At 41.3% G+C, this 18,544-nt stretch overlaps 1 protein-coding gene across 1 annotated transcript; it reads left to right on the top strand.

Annotated features, from left to right (window-relative positions):
- The first annotated feature begins 1,854 nt into the window (after window positions 1–1,854).
- TEKT5 (tektin 5) lies at window positions 1,855–18,282 on the top strand. The gene is given in 6 exon segments (XM_061358306.1): window positions 1,855–3,900; window positions 5,076–5,159; window positions 6,790–6,860; window positions 8,150–8,408; window positions 14,486–14,640; window positions 17,953–18,282. Coding segments are annotated over 6 exon segments (1,410 nt in total). The 5' UTR covers window positions 1,855–3,336; the 3' UTR covers window positions 18,230–18,282.
- Window positions 18,283–18,544: the final 262 nt, after the last annotated feature.

Raw genomic sequence — 18,544 nt, 5'->3', positions numbered from 1 at the left:
GGGTCATGCTCTCCATGATACTAAAGCAGAAATCAAAGCTAGCATAGGAAAAGGCCAAGTGAAAGATGTGTTTGTGTGTTGCAAATAGCAGCATCGTAAGCCAGTGAGTTCAGTGGGAAACATCTAGCTGCCCATGTTGGGAAGTTGTTGAGGACAGAATCTGGAAGTCTTACTTAATACTGCACATATTCAATTGGTCTTTTCTACACTTAAGGATGAACACAATGTGCACCCACACAGTGCACGAACTGATGTCTGAAATACCAGTCATTACATCCACTGGGTTGACAGAAGATATTTTGGCGTTTGCTTGGAAGACATTAGCCGTCTGCTTTACATGCCCAGGCAGGGATGCTGTCTGAGTCGGGAAGGAAAAGAAGACATACAGGACTCCAGTGAGACTTTTGAGCTCTGATCCCATGTATCATTAAATGTATTTTACTTGCCACTATCTTTCACCAAACTTCCCAAACCTTCCATGCAAAATCAATACCAAAAGTCCTTAGGGTTTCTTGACAGCAACCTCTGTCTTGATAACAACCCCAAATGAGAAAGAGCTTTTTTGATCTTTCTTCGTTTCACTGCCTGACAAGGTTGGCTTTTTCTCTGCCTGGAAAGTGAGAGCAGCACTGTAAATGCCATTCATTCATTTCTCCTTTTGAAAGAAGTTCAGCACTATTTCTTAACAATGGCCAAGGCTTGGATATGCACCATTTGCCTGCAGGCTCATTCCAGAACCACCTCTGTTGTCACAATTCCTTGCTCTCAGCTGAATGGAACTTTCTGATTTACCTTATTCCTTCCATTTACAGTGGTGGGAATCAGAAGAATCATAGAATAGTTAGGGTTGGAAAGGGCCTTAAGGTCATCCCGTTCCAACCCCCTGCCACACCTCACACTAGACCACGTCTCCCAAGGCTCTGTCCAACCTGGCCTTGAACACTGCCAGGGATGGAGCATTCACAACTTCTTTGGGCAGCCTGTGCCAGTGCCTCACCACCCTCACAGTAAAGAACTTCTTTCGTGTAGCCTGTGCGAGGCTGGACTCGGGGCCACCGCCCAGCCGCAGCGGTTACCGGCAGTGCCGGCGCCGGGGGAGTCGCTTCCCCAACGGCCTTTCGCTGTACCCGCCCCTACTACGGTCCTGGGGCGCGGCTGCGAGCACCGCCTCAGGCCCGCACGGCCGCCGGGCACTACGGGAGTCCGGTGGGTCGCGAGCGGTAGCAGCAGGTCTGTGAAGCGACGTTGCCGCCTCGCCCGTGGCACCGCACCGGGCAGAAGCGTAACGGCAGCGGCACGGCCCGGCCGCCGCCCCGGCACCCGAGACACCACCTCCAGGGGTCGGGGCCAGGCTGGGGCACGGTTACAGCCCGACACTCCGAGGTTCTGTGCTCCCGGAGCCTTGCAGCCGAGATTCTGAACGGCCCTGTCTGTACACCCTGCGGGCAGGCAGTTCCTGTTCACCACAGGGGCACGTCTATTTGGAAGATACCTCTCTTAGCTTGGCCATTCACCCTGCGCGCAATCAGTCACTGTATTTGGTACATAAAAATGAAATAAATTGCTAATAAATTAATTTTCCAAAACCGAGGAAGTGTGCAGCAGCTTGTGCTGTGACCTGGACCTTGTCACTGGCCCCCCTTCTGCCTCTCCCATGGCCCTCTTCTCCATTCCTAACATTGTAGCCTAAAAATCAAACTCCAGATCCTGAACCTGCAGTTATTCCTCACACTGTTCATCACCCAGCACAATCTGACTGTTCTCCTCACTAAAACCTGTGTGTGGAAACCTGCAGCTGCAGAACTGGATCACCTGGAGAGACCAGCTTGAGAACCCCCGCTGAAGATGGACACCTCACCGACACCAAGCAAAAGGCAGTGTCTGCCTCAGAATGCTTCCAACCTATGGAGAAATGAGCACTGTATCACAGAACCATATTTAGCCTTATGAGGAGGAGAATGTGTTTCCATGATCTTTGACAATATTTTTACCTGCCCTTCAGTTCCCCACTCTGTGTGAAGTTCTCGCAACACTGTTAGGATTGAACCAGTGCAGATTCCTAGCTGCCGCAGGTGCAGCAGCAGCAGCCGTCTGAATGGCTCTTACAGGAGTAAAGCTCCAGTGTTCAGCACATGGTGCTCAGTAGTGTCATCACTCTGTGTTAGAACAATGCACACAACGCACTCCTTGAGAAAAGCTGTCTGTTTTCCTCCTACGGGTGTGTATGACAGCCAGGAGCCTGGTGAATTCCAGTTTAAAACCCGTGGATGGGAGCTCAAGCTGGAGAGAAGGGCAGGTTGTGGGGATGGGTGTGGGATTGTCAGTGAACCAGCACACTCCCTGCTCACAAAGCCACTGTCTGCTCTTTGGTGGAGAGGCAGAAATCTGTGATTCCATGTGCATATATATTTTATTTACCCAGGTTGAAAGGAAGGTGCACAAGCTGCTTCACAGCTATGTATCTGGAGAAGAAGAAACAATTGCAATTGCTTTGTGTTAAACTTAGAAGAAATCTGTGCTGATTTAGGGACTCTTAGTATGGTGCTTAATTACAAATAAATACTTACGTTCAAATTTCTTGGTACAGAAGACAGTCACAATGCAATTTTAGAGCACTGGATTTCAGAAAGAGGTGTTGTGGGTTTTTTTGCCAGAAAGGCCAGGAAGCTGAAAGGAAAAATGAGAAAAGTGATCTGAGAAGTTACTCAACATTTTAAACTGAAAAAATGTCATCATCAGAGGAAGGTCTTGTCCATCTGTTACACTTTTTATGAAAGGTGAATCTACTGGAGGGGATAAACAAAGCCCAAGAGAAGTACACTTTTTTTTTTTTTGGACAATCTGAACCAAATCTTCTGCTGAGATCACTGGACAATCCCAAGAGATGACTTGCAGAGGCTGTGTTTTGTCTCCACTGCTGCCTTCCCTGCAGCCACCAACCGATAGACAGGAGCCACTCCGCAGCACACCTTTGATTTCATTTTGCTCAGGGTGAGCTCACTGAAGGCAAACCCACCGACCCACTTGCAGTGAGCCTCCTGCAAATCTCTCTGCACTGTAACCAGTCTTACTCACATCATGCCTGACTCTGGGTCCCACCACGCACAGCACTGCACTGGGGGGAAAGCACTGCTGCTCTGGGGGAAAACAAGGTGCCCTGGGACAGGAGGAACAAGTGGAGCCCTGGTGGAGCGCCAGAACCCATGGAACAGCCCTGGGGGCCCGGTGGCACCTGTGTTGTGTCACAAGGCCCGTGCAGTTCTGGAAGCCCCAGGGGTGCCCAGCGCAACCCGGAGTGCTGGACAGCCTGCAGTGGCTGACTGAGCCCAGAGCAGCATGGAGTTCCTGGGGACCAAACAGCTAGCCAGTTACTGTGGCCCCAAGAAAAGCTGCCTGCTCCCAGATATAGCTACCACCACCACCACCAAGGACACCTACCAGGACTACTACCTTCCAGGCTACCGCCACCTGAACACCTGACAGCCTGGTCTGTGCTGCAAGGTGGTTTCTGTCCCCCCCAAGGGTGACAATGGGCAATTTAACCCCAGTAGGCGGCCACCCACCGTCCTGCCTGGGTTGTGCTCCAGCCTGCATGCCCGCTACAGCACTCGTGACTGGCACCACACTAACATGGTCCAGCTAAAAGACTCTGAAGCCTCCAGGTATTCTGCTGGTAGAATGAACGGGGATTCAGTAAGACTGATGCAAGACAAGGATCAACTGACTTGCCAGATGCAAGAAGACAGCCAAAGAAATCTGGTAGAGAGGATCTCCAACACTGATTACTGGCGATCTGAGCTCATGTATGAGCTAGAGTGTCTGCTGAAAGAGAACCAAGCCTTGGAAACAACAAAGAAGCGTCTGGAATGTGCTGTGGATGAACTGCAAGGACCACTGAAGGTAGGTTTGACATTCCTAGTTATTGCCTGACTGCAGAATGAAAACTGATTTATCTCTGTTGAATACTAGTGTGACTTTTACTGTTAGCATCACGACAGATTTGGGTGAAACATGCTCAGCAAGAAAGAAACTTGGCTACTATGGGCTTTATATATGAAAGTCAACACAGGAACCTTATCAGGGCATTTCTATGCTCTCTTTGCCTTCCTTTCTGCTTGAGGCTCCCAGAGGGTAAGTCTCCTTCAGACCCTGGCCAGTCAGCTCAGTACATTACAGTAGAGTAGGAAATGGCCCTGTAAGCTGCAATATCCCAGTGTTCTTAACTAGCTCTGAATTTTTCTGCTGTTACTTGGTGAAAATAGTATTTTCACTCGAGAGCATATAATTTGTGTTACATTCTGCAGTTCTCCAGAATCTTAAAGGCAAATTAATTGCAACAGAAAAAAACACAGTAATGTAAGAGTTAGTGAATGATGCTACCAATAACCAGAGTTAAAGTTTTCTCATAAACATCTGGAATACTGCTGACGGAGACATGTCTATTGTGTTTCTATGCAAGTACAAATAGAAAAGCAAAATTCGGTATTCAACAATGACTTGTTTAGTTGTCTGTATATGTACTGACTCAGAGTGTTGGGCTGAGGATGCTTTCTATGCAGGGAACATTTTCTGCTGAAATGATTTGTGCCAGCTAATGCTGTTTCATTTATTAGTATGGTTCTAAACAAGTGCATGGGACCTGCGGCAGGTTAATGGAATTCTCTTATTGCCTGGTTATGCAGTCATTCTCTTGTACAGGTATGCAACTTTCGAAGCTTGGCATTGGGTAAGGCAGGATTAGGGGAGATGAGATGAAAGGATTTTTGCCCAGAACCAGAAGTGGTGGTTTTGACAGCACTCGCAACAAAGCTCAGTCATGTTGAGGTGTAGGCCTTGCTGCACATTAACAGGCAGCTTATCAAATGGCAGCTATGATGGCAGCTAATCCTTAAAAGCATGCATTGACAGCTAAAGTAGGAAAGAGCCACTAAGATGGATCATTTGAGCCACCTCCTATTCTGTTCCACCCTTAAGACTTTACTTGACATGTCAGCTCAGTGGCCCCTGCAAGCAAGGCTCAAGGTTTCACTCCATAATGCAATATTGAGCCTACTGCAAATGTTCTTTGCTTGCAGATAGCCCTAGAATGCTTGTACCACCGTGAGAAGAGAAAGGGCATAGACTTAGTTCATGACAATGTGGAAAAGAACCTCATAAAGGTAAGATCAGACTTACTAGTTTATTTTTCCAACTGTGGAAGTAACTAAAATCCAACCAAATATTTATCAGGGTAAAAGCATTGTGATAATTTCTTCCTTTCATTCATTTTGAAGACTGGGCAGGGGGAAGAGGAAGAAACTGGGTAAAACTGTACCTACTGGGGATGGTCAATGTTTTGTTCATCCTTCTGGGAGCAAAAGGAACAGCCGAGCATTCTATGAGGTCTTGTCCAGTTCTGTCTTCCCTGATCCTATAAAAAACAAGGTAAAAACATTACTCAAGATTGTTTTCTGGGCCATGGTCTATAAAATAGCAGTTCTTTGGTCTTACAGTATCAAATGCTGTTTTACTGCCTTTATATACATATATATATATAGTGTTACTGAACAAAGAAAATGAGATGGATAGTAGTGATTGCTTTTAAATAAGAAAAAATAAATCACATAACATTTTGCTAGCATATTTCAAAGAAGTTATACTGGATGTGTGTGAGAACAAAAATAATAGAAAAGAACATTATGGGACAGTGGCATTTCTTCAAGCACTTCTGGATACAGAAGAATGTGCGGACCACTCAGATAACTGAGATGCATCTGCTGAGCCTACACCCTGCAACTTGAACTTTTAGTTTTAATGAAGAGTCAAGGGTTAATATACATTAGCTCAAGTATTTCAGCACTTAATTTAGTCTGGGAATTCAAGGTAGGATAAAATACTTCTAAATGTTTCTCATGAACAGATGAAAACCCTTTTGTTTCAAAATGAAAAATAAAGGCTGCTTGCTGGATCTCCCCACGTGCACCTGTGACCAGTGGAGTGAGCTAGATAGTGACAAGAAAGGCCAACAGAGGCTCATTTTGTAATAACAGGAAAGCCAGTTCCTAAAGTTAATGTCACTCCTACACATACTGTGCAAGTACAGAGATAGAGCCTGCAGTTTTAAATCTGGGCTGTCTTAATGACTTCCAAATAAAAAAAAAACCACTTTATTCCCCATTTCAAAACTCACAAAACTGTACACGCTTAGTGAAAGGGTATGTTGGGTTAAAGCAGAGTTTTTTTAAAAGGAAAGAGGCTGGAACACCATAATGTCATTTGAGGGACCATAATTACCATGTTTGCAATTTTCATATTGAGTACTTTATATTCATTTTAAGCTGAGTGGAACCAGGCTTGGAGTTTCTTCAACTAATACTTACAGTTTTGAAGGATATTACAATATACTTCCTCAGGGAGCCTAAAATCAGATTTTCAACCTACTCCACTATCAGCAAAAGATTTGTATTGTTCTAGGAAAATGCAGAAGCAGTTAGAGGGGGTAGTTTAATGGATTAAGGTTCATGTTTCAAGTATCTTCATTATACTCAAACCAAGGAAAATTTGACTTTATTAGAATGACTCCATGCAATAAAATCTACTAACATGTTTGATAGAATATAAAAAGCCATACAAAACCAAGTCAAAAGACACAATTTCATAGCACTAAGGAAGAGAGGGACCAAAACACATCCTTTCTTGACTTACACTACGTGTGAGGTATGCAACATCTAGAATGCAGAATAAAAAGGGTACATTCACCAAGACAAATGAAGTTCGATGAAAGCACTGATACTGTGTTTTCCACTGTAGGAAACTGATGTACTGAAGGAATGCCAAGAAATACTGAAAAAACTTGCACAGAAAATCAGTCAACATCTGGGGTAAGGCTTTACATTTAATTCCTATTTTAAAGATAGGAACGCTGAAAGCAGTGTGGGCTAGTACCTAATAGACTGGAAACAGCAAAGCAGAAAGTTGACCTGTTAGATGCTCATTGCCCTCACTTAATCCTTACCAGTGATAGAATTTACATGTTGAAATGCAAGAGAGTAATACTATTTAAAGATGACTAGGCCTCAATTTTTCAAGCCACATTTAATTTTAAATCCTTTATGAAAATTAGGGACTACAAAATTATAACTTCATTGTGCCACTGTTGCTATGTTGCACACTGGAGTGAAATTCAAATGGATATTTTTTATTTAATTATAAAGCTAAATTCAAAGCAAATTTATTATTGACAACGGAAACAAGAATCTAAGCACATCCTAAGATATGAGAGGAGTTATGGAATGGAGTTACATTATTTTTGTATATAATCATATATGTTTTTGTTATGGGAGGCTTTGGAATGTATTTCTTTGAGAGTACACAAATATTCTAGTAAAATCTTAAGTCATGCTTACGTGACATGATTCTCAAAAGAAACAGTTCAAGTATGCAGCGAGTTAAGCATCTTCCTGTGTATAGTTATGGGCTCCTCTATTATTTTGATAATACTTTAGAAAATCCTGGCCAAATTAAACGATCCCATGGTTTCACTTTTCATAAAGGTGCTTTAGATGGAACGGGTTGCCCAAGGGAGTAGTGAATGCTCCATCCCTGGCAGTGCTCAAGGCCAGGCTGGATGGAGTCTTTGGTGACATGGTTTACTGCGAGATGTCCCTGCCCATGGCAGAGGGCTTGGAACTGGATGATCTTCAGGCCCTTTCCAACCCCAACCGTTCTATGATTCTATCAAATAAACATCTTGTACATTTTTAGGACCCACAGACAAGTTCAACAGAAAGTGATCCCATGTAAATCTGAAATTGATTTGATTCTTTTCAGAGAATAAAGTAAAAAAAAAATGCATACTGGAATTCAGTGCTCGGAGGATTTTTATATGATTGATTGTAAATTGTTATACTTAACCTATTGGCTAAGGCAGGCCCAGAGTTCCTGCATCTTCTGTTTCAATCTATGAGGAAAAGAGCAATCTCTCTTAAAGACGCAGATTAAACGTCCAGATGTATATTTAAAACCTTTGTTTTAAAAGTACGGCATTGACATTCTGATATTTTCCTCTTTTCTATGACAATGTCACATTTAAGATAGTTGAAAATGCTGGGGATTTTAGAGGTATCCTTTAGCACAAATAGAACTTGTGAACTTTTTGTGAATGCTTTAGCTTTTGGATCTGTTGGCTGTATTTACGCCAGCACTATTCCCATTGTTATGTAGTGTTTTATACAAAAGCTTACAATATTCCCAAATCTGAACCCAATCTTTCCTCTTCTGATATGCATGATGAAGTGTGCAATGAAGGTATTTTTCCGGGCCCAAACTATATCAGTACTTCTCCTCAGTATGAACCTCAGTCGTCCCCTATCAGTATACACAACAAAGGCACTAAAGTTACTCTTCCCAATGATTCTAACTCTGCTTCAGTACTGTTAAGCTATCTGAGCTCATCACCTGCTGATGGCACATTCTGTTGAGAAGTCTGTGGTGTTTTTTTCCTTTAAATGTGCTTTTCTTCGTGAGAGATTCCTGGACCAGCATCTGATTAAAAAATAAACCCAAACTTGCAAAGTCATAAACCAATGACCTGCAGTGAAGCTTCAAAAGACACAAACAACCCCTAAACCCAACAAGAGTAAGGGACATGGTAATCTCTATTAAAAATTTAACAGTAAAAACTGCCAGGCAGGTCCAAATTAATTTCAGATTTGATATCTGGGTTATACTTGTACTCCGAGGATTGCAAGGTATCCTAATTTTACTTTGAAATAATGTGGTCATATCCCCTAAAATTAATTGTGAAATCAGTCATAATTACACCATTTATTTAATTACATGTGATAAACTCAACAAATGTAACTTTTACAGAATAATTTGGGTGAAATATGGAAATGTGGATGAAATTTAAAAAAAAAAAGAGAGGGAAATATCAAATTAAAAAAAAAAATACCAAATGAGGAGGCTCAGGAATGTTCCTCCCACCCTTACCTGACTGCTGCTGAGCAAGCCTTGGAAACAGCAAAGCAACAATGACAGCTGTCAGAGTGTAGCCATGTTAGAAATGCTGATGTTGTATGTAAGATGATGATGCCTACATGATGAAACTGTGCAACTTCAGCACCTCCTTCTCTCAGTCTGTCGGTGACAAGCCTGTAACTATCACGGCCTAGGTGAAGTGAGAGAACAGCAAGAGCGCAGTTTTCTACAGGCTCTCAAGAATTTGTGCTACAGCACAAAATTTTACTCATGTCCTGGAAGGGAAAGTTTCTGGATAGGCAGCTGCTGGAGCCAGTGCCTCACCTCACTTTCCTAGGAACATGCTGCTCAGCTTTTCTTGTTTTTTGCTTCCTGCCTTTGGAAGTCATCCAGAAATGACGCAGACTGGTGCAATGCTGTCTGGTGATCCTCCCCACCAATCCGTTCATGTAGAGCAGGTTATCTAAGCCATTTGATCCAATGTGTGGCCAGAGTGAGTAATTGAAAACTGTTTGTACAAAGCTGCTGCAGCAGTGGAAGTCGTTCCCCTGAAGCCATTTGTCTTTGTATGCCTTAAATGATGACACCTTTTTCTTTAAAAAAAGAAAAGTAATTTGAGAACACACAATAAATCCAAACCACATCCACTTATGTGCAGCCAAGCAAGACTTAAAGATGGATCCATAGTTTGACATTTGAATTTTGAGTTCACACGCAGGGTTACACAATATTTTTCCTTAGCAAATTGTCCTGGGTTTAGCAGTGGCAGTCATTTTTCTCTTTCTTGGTAGCTGGTGCAGTGCTGTGTTTTGACTTTTGGGCTGGGAACAGAGCTGATAACAATGGTGTTTTGGTTTAGCCAAGGACTTTGTGAACCTCATGCTCTGCCAGGGAGGAGGGAAACTGGGAGGAAGCAGAGAAAGGACACCTGACCCAAACGGACCAAAGAAGTACTCCATACCACAGCACGTCATGCCCAGGATGTAACTGAGAGGGACCTGGAAGGGCTAGGTGGACTGCAGGGTTGGAGGAGGTATCGGTCAGTGCTTGGTCGGGGTGGGGGGTGAGTTATCAGTCAGCTGGTGATGAGGTGTTGTATTCTCTTCCCTTGTTATTTCCTTTGTCATTACTATTATTGGTGGTAGCAGTAGTGATTTGTGTTATACCTTAGTTACTAAACTGTTCTTATCTCAACCCGTGGGAGTTGCATTCTTTTTGATTCTCCTCTCCGTCCCTCCAGGAGTAGGGGGAGGGCAAGAAGAGGGGGGGAGTGGGTGAACAAGCTGTCTGGCATTGGTTAAACCACAACACAAATGAATAAACAGTTTGTTCAGTAGCATGAATCAATTCCCTTGGTTGTGCATAATATGCCTACAGACTACTCAGACTTTTATGAGCAGGACACCAGAGCACCAGTGAAGTGTGGCATGGGAGTGTAGTTACTGCACACTGTGATGACACAATGCGGTATAAGGATTGGACAGAAAACTGAGTTTTCAGTGACTTTTGAGTGAAAGCCCTCTTTTCATAACTAATGAACTACTGGATTCTCAATAAAGAGTAACATTTTCTATCTAGACTTCAGAGCTTGCCCTTTTCAAACATTAACATTGTGTGAATTTTGCAGGCTGTGCAAGATCTAAATACTTCGAGTCATTTCTAGATACAAGGCTACTCTTGTCCTGTGTCAGTTATATTTATGGGGGAAGTGCATACACTGCAGTGTTCTGAAGAGGACAACAGAGTCTCCTGCTTATGTGTCACTAGGGGAGCACCTCTGTGCTTGCTGTGTGAGCAGGGAGGCCTAGCCAGGTGCTCTCTGACAACACAGCACAGTATGTCCTGTAAAGGAATGGAAACAAACCTCAGGTTTGATTACCAGCATTCATGCACTTGAAAAGTTAGTACTGAATTGAAATACATGGGTTTGTGGTCTTGCACTGTACTTGCACTGTAGCCACATATGAATGCATCAGAGGAAGATTTGAGAAGAGTGGGGGTTCAGAAAATCACTCTTCCGGTTCTCTCTGCTAGCTGAGCTTAATGGAAACAGTCTTTCCAAGAGACAGTTTATACATGGACAATCTGCTTAGTGTGGTCTGTATTAGAATCAGTCATTTGAAGATGCAGAAGGAAAAACCATCCAATACATAATTTTTTTATGCAAGCAGAATGAAAGAGTAAAGGGCACTTCACCATTACAGAAGCATTGTCACATAGTACTGGACTGGTTTGCTATAGGCGATCCTTATGTAATAAGGATTTTATCTGGCAGAGTAGCAGCACTGTTATCTAAAATACTAAAGACTACTAAATTTCTTCCCTGGATCCTCTTAGAAATTTGTGTAATGCTTCCATAATCTGCTGCAGTACAGTTCTGTGCCCGTGCCCATGCCCTTCTATGGCTTCCTGCTTTCCTTCCACATGTGAAATAAACACAGGGTACCTACACTGCTTTCAAATAAAGAGAGGGCAGGAAAAAAGTTTCTTGCAGAAAATATTAATTTCATCCTTTTATCTAACCTGATTTCAGCAATTAGCACTAAGTGTAAGAGAGCTTGTAACCTAATTTCACTGAGTAGGTTAAATTGTGATAATATGAATCAAAACAGGACAGAAGCATCCGCACAGTGACTACACTGCACACTTACTATAACATGAGCAGCATCACTCTGGGGAGCTGGTTTCAGTCATGGCTCAGGAATGAGTGCTCTGGGCTGCTCAAGTTGTGCTTTTTCATTGATTTGCTCCATAAAGATGAATCACCATTTCCAACTGCTGCCCAAGAGAGGAAGTCTTGTCACCAATAAAGCTCAAAGTCTGTACCACAAAGGTCCTACCCAGAATCTGAACTGAGAATGGAAGTCCTCTGCTCCATCATAAGTGGAAAACAACACACTCAATCTTTTCTGAAATTGAGACATGACTTTGCCCAGTTCTTACTGGGCTGATACCTGCTGCTTTGTCTCATTGTTTTTACTTTGAATTACACTTTTTATTAAAAAGAAATAAACCTACTTAAAACTTGCTCCAAACTGTAAGTAGAATTAAGGTAAAAGGCTGACATCCTCACACAGCCCACGTCACGTAACAGAACAGTGACTTTGGCTCACTCACATGCAGCAAGGCGTAGCATGGGAAACACAGCTGCAGGGACAGAGCCAGAACATAAACACAGGAAACGAGGACCCTGCTGAGCAGTGGGTGACCTCCAAAAGCACTGTGTATTCTTTGCCTGGAAGCCCTGGTACCTCCCCACAGGTTGCTGTTTTGGTTCACAATGAAGGTGGACAGTAGAAACAAAGTATAGGACTGACAGGCTTTAAAACTCTCCCTGACAATGTTCACTTGCTCACCAGGAGCCTGGCTAGGAGCTGAACCTCACCTCTGTCCCTCTTAAGGGGGTTATAAACAGCAAAGTTGTGACTTCTGAGCAGCAGAAGACCCAAATCCTCAGTGTTTTCAGGGAAAAAAAAGAAAGGTGTGGATGATACATAATGAAGACATTTGACTTCATTAAGTCTCTTGCCCTTGGTTTTTATCTATAGAAATCAGTAGGTGTAACTGGTAAAATTATAGACAATATGTAAAATGCTGTATCTAACAATGCATCCTTGTAAGTAGTTCTGCTGCAGACAGCTAGCTACTGAAGTGCACTGGATTATCTAAAACACAGCCAATTCACAGCACGTATCTAATTAAAAAGGAACCACTGCAGAATTATGGGAATTTACTACCATTAGCTTTGCTGTCTTCCATACTGTGTGCCCTTCACAGTCTGAATTCTTCATAGAGTTTTTCCCTTGCAGACTGCAAGGGAATAAAAGCTGTATGCTTTTATTAATTTATGAATGTAAGCAATAAGAGCTGCTTTTTGGGTGAAGATTCTCTCAAGCTAGCTCTGTGAGAGCCAACCTTGGACTCAAAGGGCTCAGAACAGTGTGGAGACCTGCCTTCAAATCAGTACAGTTCATACACTGCTGCTCTAGGGCCCAATTTGTTTATTGCAACACTGCATTGCTGTAATGGTTGAACTGCTCTGGACAGTGCTAACCAGGACATAGTTTACATTGCTCTACTATACAGCATCAACAAGCCCTTAAGTATTTGGACTGGGGTGCAGGTTCCTGGCATTAACTCTGGGTTTTGTCCATAAATAACCTTTCAGCAGCAGGAACTAATGCAATCCTCAAACCACATGTATCATTGGCAAACCCGGTACAGCTTGGTGTGTAGGCAAGATCTAAATAGCAACTTAACTTAAATCACATTATGCCTTTTTTTGTGGTTATTGAAATTCAAAGTACATCACAAAGTGATTTTAGTAGAGTGGCTGAGAAACTACAGTAGTTCAATTTGTTGTCTTCCATTTTAAAGCTGTCTAAAGGAAAAAAAAGCTTGATGAACCTGTTCACCACAGTGGCTGTAATGAATCCTGATCGATGAAAGGAACAACAATCAATTGTCTGGGAAATGTTGCCTGAATATAAATATTTTCTCCATTCTTTAAGGCTGAGGAAAACTTTTCCCTTGCAAGTTTGCTCATTTTTACATACAGATTACAGCAAATAAGCAGCACCTACAGAATTTATAGGAATAAGATGATTATATGATGACATGCACTGCAACCAAACACTATGCTTTACTACTTCCATGGGCATCTCCTTTGTGGTGATATTGCCACCCATATCTTCTACATTTACAGAAAATAAGCCTTTAAAGAAGTTGCTCTTCCCTCTACAGCTCCCATTGGAGTTTTCAAAACTTTGAGAATTTAGTTTCAGTAGGAAACTATGACTTGTGTTAATATGCTCTTGCAGCAAACATGCCCGAAATGCTTGGAGTACGGACCAATTTCAGAGGGAATGTATTTAATTCCTTCTCAATTTTTACGAGGCAAAAGGAAATAAGAATTGAATGAAGGTTTAAATGAAAGCGACAGTCAATTGGAATTTTACCTTTGCAAAGTGCTCGTAGAGAAAGCATCAGATTTTTTTTTTATTTAGGAGAAAAACTAGGTAATAAAGCAAAATGCAAGTAAGTCCCCGTAGAGCGATAAACACCACCCCTATGAAAATGGCTTTGTCACAAAAAAACACAGTTGGCATTTCCCCATCACAATAAGTCAGTGCTTCTCTTCTGCTTGTAATAAAATTGTATTCCAATTTGCCCACAGATTTCTTCATTTTATTATAGGAAAGAGGCTGCACATTTCTTAGTGGAACCTGTTTGCCTGATTTCAGGAACAACGCCATTAAATGTTTCCATAAGATGCATGAGTGTATAGCCCCCTCCTTCTGGCTCACCTATGAGATTTGATTACCATATGTCCCTTTAAAGAAATGGCAAGATCAAACCAATACTATACAAATTCATCTGATTCATGTGAATTTATAGTGCTCTCCTCCCCTAAATTAAGCAAAATGACATTCTAAACTGGAAGTAGTTCCAACAGGAGTGTTTAAAAGTGTAGGTGAATTCTGGTTTTGTATGCATATGAAGCTTAAAACCATTCTCCTTTGCTCAGGTACTTCAGGAAATCTTCCAGACCGAAGATAGAATCATGTTATTGGAGAGATCCATAAAGGCAAAGGAGTATCCACTGGAAGTGGCTCAGACCCTCCTGGAAGGATGAACCAAACGACCCAACATAGAACTCTGCCATGATGCACCTCAGTTTCAGTAAGTAAAGGCCAAACTACCCTCTCCCTTCCTTCACCAGCCACTCAAGAACAGGAAATTTAACAACAGTATGATTGAATCAGATGAGATTAAACTTGCATTCATTATATCATGATACAAATTCTGGGGGAAGGAAGAAATAAAATCCAAGTAGCTACACTGAAATAGTAGGCCAAAAAATCTAATGTTCAATGTGTGTAATTTCCTTAACTGTCCTGGGAGAAGGACTCTAAAGAGCTCAATTGCTTGTTGGTGACCAGTACCTTTTGGGATTTAGTCTCATGTCCAAATTGGGATTTAGGAGTTGGTTTTAATCCCATTCTGTACGAAACACAATATTTCACTTTAGGAAATACCAAATTTTAAAAACGTTATCCCAGACAAATGTCTTTAAATGCAAAAAAACTTCTCAAACCTATGTAATGGTCAAGCTCTTTAGAAAGTTAATTGCAAATAAGCACGAGGCAATTACTGCCTTAAATAATTTTCACCTCTGTAGTGACTCCAGTATCATCTTGGTGCAGGTTAGCTCATTTGACATACATTTTGATTATGTATCTGTGGGGGCTTCCCAGCACATGTTAGCATCAGCTTGGTGACCCCTGTGTTGTGATCCACTGTATAGCGTGTACTGTGTCTTCCTGGATATCGAAGATGATGTCTGAGATACTAGCCTTCCTTCCCTAAAGACTGAATTTTAATCCCACTTATCTCTCTCCAATCCAGTTGGAACACAACAGTGTTCCAAAAAAGTGTATCATATTTAAAATACTGTCTTCCAAGTACACTGTGAGGGGGGTTTCTCAAGAAATACTGTTCCCCCCATAGCTGGAGGGAGTTTCCACAGTCCAGTGAAAAGAATTCTATATACTTTTATGAAAAGTAGCAAGCTATTCCCTTTTTATTTCTGCCTCCAGCAAAATTCCGCTGTATACAAGAGCTTCACTTACAAGGAGATTAATGAAGTACATAATGCTTAAACTGAAGATTTATATTATTTTTCCTAAACAATGTTTTGTCAGCTCAAAAAGCTTCTATTTAAACAAGGAAGCGGCAATCAATCATGGTTTATTGCACTGGTATTTTTCCCATTTTTCTAACTCCTTAAACCATAAAATGTACAATGCAATATACCTGTTTTTCCATCTTATATCTCTTTAATTGGATCCTGACCTTTCCTTTGGCATATCCATATATTAGATTTCTTCAACTTCATGCTCTGCTCTCCACATCCATTCTGTCAAAAATATCATTTTGGATATGGATTTTTTTATATCCATTTGGGGAGTTTTATTCATGTGGCTTTTCATTACACATAAATCATGTCTGTTCTAGATGCAGGAGTTCAGCTGTTACAAACTGTAAAAAAACAGTGATTACACAGTAGCATTCACTTAGCAGTTACATTTACTACAGGAGCAGATCATTTCCCACTTCAGTCACCAGTACACCACCAATTAAGTAAGCAAATAAACTATTATCAGCATTTTATTAAAAAACAAACCCACACAAACCCCAAGATGGCCTTAAATACTAATACATAACTCCAGCTTTATACTCACTCTGAGGCTTGTTCTCTCCTTCCTCCCTGAAGATCTCTTCCAGAGAAATGCCTGTAGCTTTATGATTGATACCGGTCTGGTCAGCAGGATCACATGTATCCAAGATATAAAACTTGTTTGATTTAGGATCAAAAATGCAGTGCACAAAATTCACATTGTCCCTTCCTCATCCCACAGTTGTGAGAGATGCTGTTGATGTTCCAAAGGGTCATGTCTAGAAAAGTCTGGAAACTCTATTTCAAATCACTGGAACATATTTGAATATTTTCTTTAATTAGAGTGATAGGACATTAACATGACATACTTAAAACCAAGTAGTACATAGGGGTTCAGAATCAATCTAATATAACCTAAAAGCTAGTAGGAATAAGAGCTCCAGCTACTCAGGAGTATTTTAGTCTTAACATATACACAAGTTTTCTGTCAATCTAACACGACTTCTGATATTTTAACCAAAATATTTATACAAATACACTGCTGGCTAGATGCAGTTATACTGACAGAGAATTAGCATAACCTGTTCTCCTTCCTCCAATGCATATGAATTTTGCTCTACCCAGCTCCCTGATCCAGACCAGGTTACGCTAGATGCTTTAGCTGATCCAAATCAGTGGATATTATATTCATCATAGTTGCAATTACAAACACAAATTCTGACAGGGTATTTGAAATTTGGGCACTTTTTTCTACCACAGCTATTGGGTGAGCTTACATCTCAAAATGTATTTTCCCAGAGACAAAATGCTATCTGAGAAAGAAAAAACATTTCCTAATTCACTTTTTAAGGATCTTTTGCTTTTAAATGATGTTATACGTATTACTCTTATGTGGTTTAAAGCAAGGAGGAATTCAGTCCAATAGCTCAACTGTAATAGGGAAAGACAATATAAAATGAACTACTTCTTTGTAACATGTAAATGTTATCTAAGTTTGCTGTTTATTTAAAAGGAAGTGCTGATGTTGGCATTTGTTCTCTGTGTGCATTGCCAACTTTGTAGTTGAAGGGATTAGACACAAAACAAATTAATAAAGTTTTTCTGTGCTGAAACAACTCGGACTGTCCCAAAACAGGTTAAAGTGGATTCTGGAAAATTCAATCTTTCTTATTTCTATAGTGCACTGAGCAATTAACTTAACATGAAATAAAACACAAAGCTGACAGTATTAAAGAGTTTACCAGCTCAGGGACTATACAAGACAATTTGCCATATCTCCAGTGATAAGCCACTGGAAGAAATGTGATTACTATCATCTCACAGAAAATCTTGATTTCAGAGCCCTACATTCAATGGTTATTCTGGCAAGCGATTCTTGTTCCAGTTAACATACTTCAGTGCCAAATCTAGACTTCTCAGCACATCCTGCTGCACAGGTTCAAGCTAGCATGAACTACATCAGCACTCTGCAGTAACATCCATCCCAAATATATTTCTACAGGACCACATCTAATTGCTCAACACAGCTGTGCTAGCCCTAAAAAGGCTATACAAATGAGAGGCTGCAAGTGAAGAAGACAGATAGCAATTAGAAAGAAATATCAAACCAGAGAAGCTTATTCTGCTATTGAAGGGCAAGGCAAGCAAGAAATCATCATTTACAGGTGCTGTGCAAGCTAGTTGGGCAAATAAGTTTCATATTGATTCAGTCCAAGGCAGCTGTTTAAATCCATCCTAAAAGCGTGACCTGTCCACTGTCAAAAAAGCAATGCGCTGAAGTTATGCAAGCAACCTGTCCCTTTCTCTTTTATCAGGCTTATGACTGAAATTTATACTATAGATAACACCATACAGACCTTAAAGCAACATCTGCAAGAAGCTCGTGATACTCTGGACATGCTGATGGGCAACAAATCAAACCTGGAACATGACATTGCTGTGAAGGCAAACTCCCCCTACATTGACAAGAAGTGCATGGACATGCACAAAGTCTTCCCCAGCACCCCACGACTCATTGGTTACACTGGAGTTGTAACCTTTAATAACATAAAAGTCGCAAAGGTGCAAATATTTCCTGAAGAAAATCATTAGTATTCTGTTTCCTCAAGTAACAAAGCCAAATAGAAATAAACTTATTAAAATTAGTATCAGGCCTTTTTCCTTTGAGTAACCTCATAATCTCAGCTGTAGCTGCTACTTATTCAAACAGAATTAGCAGATTTATTTTAACAGAATCAGACCACATGAAAATAAGCAGACAGATATGGCAAGGTATGTGAGTTACTAGCTAGAGATAATGTTAGACTGAAATATAGTATTTCAACAGAATTAGTACAATACAGGAGTTAATTGTTCAGGGTAATGTGCTGTCTGTGTTTCAGTCCCTGTCCGGAAAAGTCCAAATGC

The sequence above is a fragment of the Neopsephotus bourkii genome, unplaced genomic scaffold (assembly GCF_033783945.1).
Source record: "Neopsephotus bourkii isolate Nb327-2 ecotype Australia unplaced genomic scaffold, CSIRO-AGI_Nbou_v1 NB_940, whole genome shotgun sequence".
Taxonomy (NCBI): domain Eukaryota; kingdom Metazoa; phylum Chordata; class Aves; order Psittaciformes; family Psittacidae; genus Neopsephotus; species Neopsephotus bourkii.
Note: the sequence above shows the minus strand (reverse complement) of the source record. Positions and strands in the feature narration are given on the sequence as shown.